Source organism: Blennius ocellaris (genome assembly GCF_963422515.1).
Source record: "Blennius ocellaris genome assembly, chromosome: 24".
NCBI lineage: Eukaryota > Metazoa > Chordata > Actinopteri > Blenniiformes > Blenniidae > Blennius > Blennius ocellaris.
Window position 1 is genome coordinate 4,584,741 of NC_137673.1, and position 7,836 is coordinate 4,592,576.

At 50.1% G+C, this 7,836-nt stretch overlaps 1 protein-coding gene across 1 annotated transcript; it reads left to right on the forward strand.

Annotated features, from left to right (window-relative positions):
• The first annotated feature begins 297 nt into the window (after positions 1-297).
• adamts1 (ADAM metallopeptidase with thrombospondin type 1 motif, 1) lies at positions 298-5,413 on the forward strand. The gene is made up of 8 exons (XM_080520059.1): positions 298-1,275; positions 2,218-2,558; positions 2,657-2,789; positions 2,911-3,368; positions 3,461-3,647; positions 3,760-3,938; positions 4,103-4,278; positions 4,369-5,413. The coding sequence occupies exons 1-8, from the start codon at positions 663-665 to the stop codon at positions 5,108-5,110; spliced, it is 2,829 nt and encodes a 942-aa protein (XP_080376185.1). The 5' UTR covers positions 298-662; the 3' UTR covers positions 5,111-5,413.
• The last annotated feature ends 2,423 nt before the right edge of the window (positions 5,414-7,836 follow it).

A 7,836-nucleotide genomic window follows, 5' to 3' on the forward strand; every position in this document is an offset into this window, starting at 1 on the left:
CGCTGTTTGTGAAACCATCAAATAATAGGTGCAGTGATGACACTGTGAGTGTGCAACTATTGTGACAGACAGGCTCTGACTAAAAGGAGAAAGAAAGAAAGAAAAAAAGTTCCTCCATCCTCCACAGTGATTGATTATTATGGCAACGCTCCAGGTCGTTGGTGCGTTTTCTTTGCGCACGGGATTTGGCCCCTCTCCCTCTCTGATGAAAGGGCCCTCAGAAAAGGGGGTGGTCCCGAGGCAGAGGGATATATAGGAGGGGACCGGCTCAGTTCTGACTGCAAGGCAAGAGCAGAGAGCAGACTAACAAAGCGCAAAAAGCTCCCTCCGAACTCAAAGACAGCGAGCTGAGACATCAGAGTGTTAAAGAGAGAGCGACCTGTTGGAATTTACTGCTGAGCTCCAGCGTTTATTTTCATTTAATCAAATGACTTCTTTGCAACAATCCAGACCTGCACAGAATTTTAGATGAGTTTTGCACTGGATTTGATCCTTTTTTAAACTCATTACGCGCGTGCGTAATTCTGAGGACAGTTTTGTGGAAGTCTTTGTAGCTCATAGTGGAAACTTTTTTCTTTCTTTTTTTTTAAAGAAGGATTTACGTTCTTTATAATAAAGACTTTATTCTCAGTGCAAACATCCCCTGGTCGGATATCAGTTGTATGATGTGGGTTTTACGTGTTTCCGTTGGTTTGATTTGCGCTCTGTGCGTGAGCGCGTGGGAGGAGAGCACCGTGGTGCCGGTCAGATTGGACCCGTCGGCCCGCTCGGACAGCGAGGCCGAATCTTGGAGGACTCTGTCCGCTGAGGAAAAGGAGAAAGAGGGGGAGATGAGGGTGTACCGGTTGGACGTATTTGGCCAGCAGCTGGTTCTGCAACTTGAGCCCGATCAGACCTTCCTGGCGCCGGGTTTTGTCTTCCATATTGTGGGGAGTCCCGAGTCCGAACCGACGCAGGAGCCAAAGAGCGGTGCCGAGCCGGGTTGCTTCTTCTCGGGCACGGTGAATGGAGAGGAGCACTCCGCGGCGGCGCTCAACCTGTGCCACGGACTTCGGGGGGGATTCTACTTTCAGGGCGAAGAGTACTTCATCCAGCCCCTCAACGTGAGCGACTTCCTGGGCTCGGAGGAGGACGTTCACTCGGTCCGCCGGAGAGCACGCAAGGCTCCGTCTGAGGAGGAGGCCAGCAAGTGCGGGGTCAACGAGGACGAAGAGAGGGTGCCAAAGAATATGGAGAAAGACGCCAGTCACGGAGCCCCTAACGCAGACCAGACAGGTAAGACTGGGCGCATTTTACACTCTATTACTCATTTTTTTATTACGCACAGAGCTCCAGTTCCCAGTCTGGCAACCAAGAGTTCCTGCAGAATTAGTTATTTAGGAAGAAATTGCAATATTTATTTTAAACATTCGTCATCTCGAAAGATTGAAACGAAAAAAGGAGGCAAAACTTTGAAAATTGCGTGTGATTGTTGTAACTGGGAGGCTGCTGTCAGCTGAAGTTGTCCGTGCGCCAAAGTTGCGCAGCGTGCGCAATGACAGCGCTGTCAGCGCTCACTACTAAGGAGGAAGGGAGGAAAGGAGGAGAGGAGGAGGAGGAGGAGGAGTGGTGGCTGTTTTTTTTTTTTTTTACTCTGAGAGGAAAGGGGGAGGAGGAGGAGGAGTGACGATGAAGGGGAGGGGAGTTGAGGGGAGCCAAGAGGTTGGGGCCAGTCAGAGCCCGGCAGCGCTGAGACGCGTAAACTCGCCTCCTGGTACACCTCGCACCGGCATTCATTTCTTCCCCCTACACACACACACACACACACACACACACACACACACACACACACACACACACACACACACACACACACACACACACACACACACACACACACACACACACACACACACAGGATTTTCTCACTGGCATAATTTTCCAGCAGAGAAGGTCGTTATAGGAATGTGGACCCATGAGGAGGAGGAGCCGCTGGTGGTGTGATGCTGAGTCAGGGCAGCCAGGCTCCTCCAGGCACATCCGCAGCTCTCTGAGCCTCCATCCACATGGGGGGAAAAAAAAAAGATTGTGTAAAAGTTATTGAGAACAGGGCTTTAGAGTTTGGCGATTCCAAATAAGGTTAATAACCATCAATAATCAAAACCAACCTGAGAAGGTTCAAATAAGCTCACCTGACCTACTTTGATCTGACCGCTCTCTCCCTTCTGTCCCCCTCAGCCCACAGCAGGACCAGGCGATTCGTCTCCACCCCTCGGTACCTCGAGATCATGCTGGTGGCCGACCAGTCCATGGCTGAGTTTCACGGCGCCGGGCTCAAGCCTTACCTTCTGACCATCATGGCGGTGGCGTCGCGCCTCTACCGCCACCCCAGCATCCACAACTCTATCAGCCTGGCCGTGGTGAAGCTCCTGGTGGTGTACGAGGAGGAGCGAGGCCCTCAGGTGTCGTCCAACGCCGCCATGACCCTGCGTAACTTCTGCCAGTGGCAGCGGCAGCACAACCCTGCGAGTGACCGTCACGCCGAGCACTACGACACGGCTGTGCTCTTCACCAGAACGGTAGGTTGGAGTAGAAGCGGTGCAACACAACTAAAACAAATCACAGAAAGAAACATTGGAGTATTCATGTCTGTTCTTCTCCTGGTTCACCTGATTAGGACCTCTGCGGTGCCCACTCTTGTGACACTTTGGGTATGGCGGATGTCGGCACCGTGTGCGACCCTGACAGAAGCTGCTCGATCATTGAAGACGATGGACTTCAGGCAGCGTTTACGGTGGCTCATGAACTCGGTAAGTGGAAAAATTCTACTTCCAGCTGTGAAATTTTGCAAATGACTTGCTTATCTTGCTTAATGACTTGCTGTCAACTTTTAAAATGCTCAAAACATGTGATGATCCATCTGTTCTCCAGGCCACGTTTTCAACATGCCTCACGATGACGCCCAGTTGTGTTCTGGAGTCAACGGTGCCCACTGGGGCTCCCACATGATGGCCTCCACCCTCTCCAACCTGGACCAGCAGCAGCCGTGGTCTCCTTGCTCCGCTCTCATGGTCACCACCTTCCTGGACAATGGCCATGGCCACTGCCTCCTGGACAAGCCGGTCAAGCCTCAGCCGCTACCCCAGCCACTCCCAGGGACGGTCTACGACGCCGACCACCAGTGCCGTCTCACGTTTGGCGAAGAATCCCAGCACTGCCCAGACCTGAGCACGACGTGCGCAGCATTGTGGTGCACGGTGACCACGTCCAACGGCTTGCTGGTCTGCCAGACTAAGAACTTCCCCTGGGCCGACGGGACATCGTGCGGACACGACAGCTTCTGCCTGGCCGGGCAGTGCCTCACAAAGAGTCAGGCAGCCAAACACCAGGTGAGAATCCTTATGGTCAGACCCAGCAAGCATCATATTATCCAGAAACAGCTCACTGTGAATGGTAATACTTACACTGCGGTTCCTTCCAGACTCCTGTCAATGGCGGTTGGGGTTTGTGGGGTCCCTGGGGGGACTGCTCTCGAACATGTGGCGGAGGAGTTCAGTACTCATTCCGCGCCTGTGACAACCCAATGCCCAAGAACGGAGGAAAATACTGCGAGGGCAAGAGGATCCAGTACCGCTCCTGCAACACTGAAGCCTGCCCAGATACCAATGGTAAATATTTGAAAAGTGTCCTTGAAGCCCTTTTTACCTCTGGTGTGAAGGCTCTCACACCTGCCAGGCTGTGCAGGCAGTAACTCTAATCCCTCTCCGGGTTACTTTTCAGGCCTCTCGTTTCGTGAGGAGCAGTGTCTGGCCCACAACGACATGTCGGCTCAGGTGTCACTGGGTTCGGGCGAGGGCGTCGAGTGGGTGCCCAAATATGCCGGAGTCTCACCCAAAGACCGCTGTAAGCTGGTGTGCCGAGCCAAGGGGACTGGATACTTCTTTGTCCTCAAATCCAAGGTGAGAGCGAGTGAATATTAGAGTTTGTGCTTATTATTCTCTGCCCCTGAAGATCTCAAAGTTGGAGTTTATTGTAATGTTTGGAGCCTGAAGGCTGGAAAACACTTTTCACTCTTACATAACAGAATTCTGACTAATCTTGTGTGTTTCTCTGCTGACCCCAGGTGGCTGACGGCACTCCCTGCAGCCCAGACTCCACCTCCGTTTGTGTCCAAGGCCAGTGTGTGAAGGCGGGATGCGACCGCATCATTGGCTCCAACCGACGTTTTGACAAGTGCGGTGTTTGCGGCGGGGATGGCTCCACCTGCAAGAAAGTGTCCGGCTCTCTGGAGCGAGCCAGGTAAGCAGCGTTCAACTTAAAGTTGTGTCTTTGCACGTATCAGAACCGTTCATCACAGAAAAATCTGACCTCCGTCTGCTCCTGTTCCAGGCCCGGTTATCAGGACGTCGTCACCATCCCTGCTGGTGCCACGCACCTGGATGTCAAGCAACGAGCTCCAGGCAACAGTCGCCACGACAACAGCTACTTGGCAGTGCGTCGCCAGGATGGAACGTACATCTTGAATGGCGAATACAAGCTGATGACCATGGAGACGGACATTGCGCTGCAAGGGGCGCTGTTGCGGTACAGTGGCTCCTCTGCCACCCTGGAGCGCCTCCGTAGCTTCTCCCCGCTCCCCGAGCCCCTCACCATCCAGGTGCTGTCGGTCGGTGAAGCCCCCAGGCCAAGAGTCAAGTACAGCTACTTTGCACCTCGACCCAACAACGCCGCCTCGACTCCGAACAGCAACGCAGGCCGCCGCCAGTCCATCAACGCCATCAGAGAGGTGGGCGGGGCCGAGTGGACCCTGAGGGAGTGGGGTCCGTGTTCCCAGACATGTGGGGGAGGCACACAGCAGAGAGAGGTGGTGTGCCTGGACCCTCAGGGGCGTCCCTCTAAGGACTGCCCCGAGGAGCTGAGACCCCTGGCCTCGCGGTCCTGTGCCTCGCAACCCTGCCCCTCCTGGCTCCTCGGAGAATGGTCGCTCTGCTCCAAGACCTGTGGGCGGGGCTTCCGCAAGCGCCAGCTGCGCTGCGTCGGCCAAGACGGCCGCACGCTAACCCATGACAGCTGCGACCCCAAAGACAGACCACGACCCCTGCTGGAGCTCTGCAATCAGAGTGGCTGCTAAGTACTCCAATAGATTCTCGTCTCCACTGCCCCCAGGTGGACGGTGAATGTTTACATCCAGAACAAGAGTGCAACCGGCAGTGACTGTTAACTGCAACCACCAATGCATGTCCATTCCCTCCATCCATTCCGGGGCCAGACATTGCAGTTGCACCATCACGGACTGATCAAGCACGCTGCTCACCAAGTCGGCGTCATGCCTGTGTGTATGTGTGTGTGTATGAGAGACAAAGTGTGTGTACGTGTGTGTCGAAGTTTTATTGCATGTATATAGTGTTTGTCCAAGCTGGGCTGGACAGACAAATAAGGGTTGGGATGGGGGGTGGGGGGGCGGGGGGTGGGGGGGTAGGGGGTTGTTTCAGAGTATATAAGTGAAAGAGAATAGCTTGTAGTCTACTTGTCCACCCCATCAGGTATGGAAAATAGGAATTGCTCGTAGTTTTTATGTTCAAACTTCAGTCCACATTTATTTATCGCAGACCTGAAGCACTTCATCTTTGCCAGCGGCACATTGTAACACCCCCGTTTCTCTAAACGCCTCAGTACACCGTACTTTGACCTTTTTAGCCATATCTTGCCCTCGTCTACTCTGCCTTCAGTGAGGGACCTCTTCCGAGACCAAAGAGTGTGTGTGTGTGTGTGTGTGTGTGTGTGTGTGTGTGTGTGTGTGTGTGTGTGTGTGTGTGTGTGTGTGTGTGTGTGTGTGTGTGTGTGTGTGTGTGTGTGTGTGTGTGTGTGTGTGTGTGGAGACCTAAAGAGGGACTTGTCTCCTGCTACTACTTCATAAGTAAGTCTCTCCTGCCTTCTGCGAAGGCACTTCCAAGATTTTTTTCTTCTTCTTTTGTACAGAATATCCGATCTTTATTTATTTTTGTACAGCCTGTTAAATATAATCATGTGGCTTTTTTTAATATTATTTTTTATTTGTTATTGAGATCACAGAAGGAAGTAGAATATAAAGAGTATTTATACAGTGTTAAATATATATATGGTCCTAGGTTCATGAATAAAGTATCACATTGACTTGTGCAAAAAATGCCTCAAGAGTTTTTTTTTGGTCAATGATCACCAATCAATTTCTTTTCAAGGGACAGAGAACAACAAAAAAATCCTCCTCAAAACTACAGTTTCTACATCTCAAAAACATTCATGTGTCGTGCTGTCATGTGCTCGCTTTTTCTTCAGTACCACAATGTGCCAAAAGATGGCGCAGCAGATGGCGCAGCTGGTAATAATTAGACAATATCATTTGAAGACAGATTTTACCACCGTTAATCACGTGGTTGGACACGCAGAATTCCCACTTACTGTATCTTTAATAATCACAAATTAAATAGTTTTTATGTAATTTGGAATTGTTTCACTTGATGGGAATAAACAGGCGTCTATTGTATTTATATAGAGAAAAATAAATATTTTCTTAAATTATTACTATTAAGTATCAAATGCGTCCACCAGATGGTGGTATTCAATTATATCAATCATCCTTCATACACCTGGTTGCTGTTTGTTACCGTTTCCACTAGATGGGGATGTGTTTCCTTATTTTAATCCAATTTTAAAGCACAGTCACTGCAAGGTCTTTCACAGACGACACATGACACCCAGGTATCACATTATATAGTTCATAGCGCCACAAATCTGACCATGCACGACTCAATTCCAATGAAGTCGGGTCATGGTGTGAATAAACACAGATTGCAGTGGTTTTCAGCCCCGGCCGAACTGAAAACAACAACAAAAAGTGCTTCCACGTGGTTAAAGTGCTTCATTAGAAACAGGTGAGTGATTATTGGACAGAGGAACGGCAACAGCAGCGTGAGGTGCACAACTTTGAGCAGCAAGAAAACCAAGATTTCACAACCAGTGGTTGTGATTTCAATATTCGTAAAGCCGTTTCTAAGAACAGCTCGTTTTTCCAGTTACAAGCTTCTTGGTTTGATGCTACATCTTGTGTCCACATGTCAAAGTGTTGTTGGGCAAGACACCTCGACTTGTCCCCAGCCAAGGTGAGGAATCACAGCAGCTGACACACTCCACCAATGTTGATTTTTGTTAGATGGTTAATGGGGTGAAACGTCCACATTGCTGGTAAATGTCCAGAAGTGTCACATGGACATCTTCAACTCCTGAAGTCTGTCCAGCTTGTTTGTAGCTGATCAGATCAGTTGGTTGCTCACCACCCATTCAGTTGCTTTGCAATAAATCAGTGACGTGGTTTGCTTCAGTTTTGCTCAAATCCTGTTTTACTCTGATAGTTTACAAGGTTTTGTTAGCTGATCTCCTCAGTCGTGACTCTCAGCCTAACTGGACCCATGCTGCACCCCCGGTTGATGATTTCCTTCCTAAGCAGCACAAAGGAAATCATTATCCACTAATTATAGCTGGTTAAGAGGAAGATTGAGCATCTCTGTAATCTCTGTAATGGTATAATGTGTCAGTGAGCTTGTAAGCCTGAACAACTGGTCCAGACCAGAAAACTTTACATTTTCTTTAAAACCATTGAATCGGAGCATTTAAGTGTGGACAAGTTCTAAAAACTCCATCTCCCACCTTTTTTTTTTTTTTTTTTTTTTTGGGGCTACCTGCTTGTTTTCACATGTCCCTCCGTCACACGAGCTCTAAAGAAACATCTGGAAGACATTAGGAATCATCGCTGCTCCTCCATGTGGGTGGCATTTCCCAGAACTAAATTATCTTCATCCCGTTGCCACCCTCGCTCTTCAC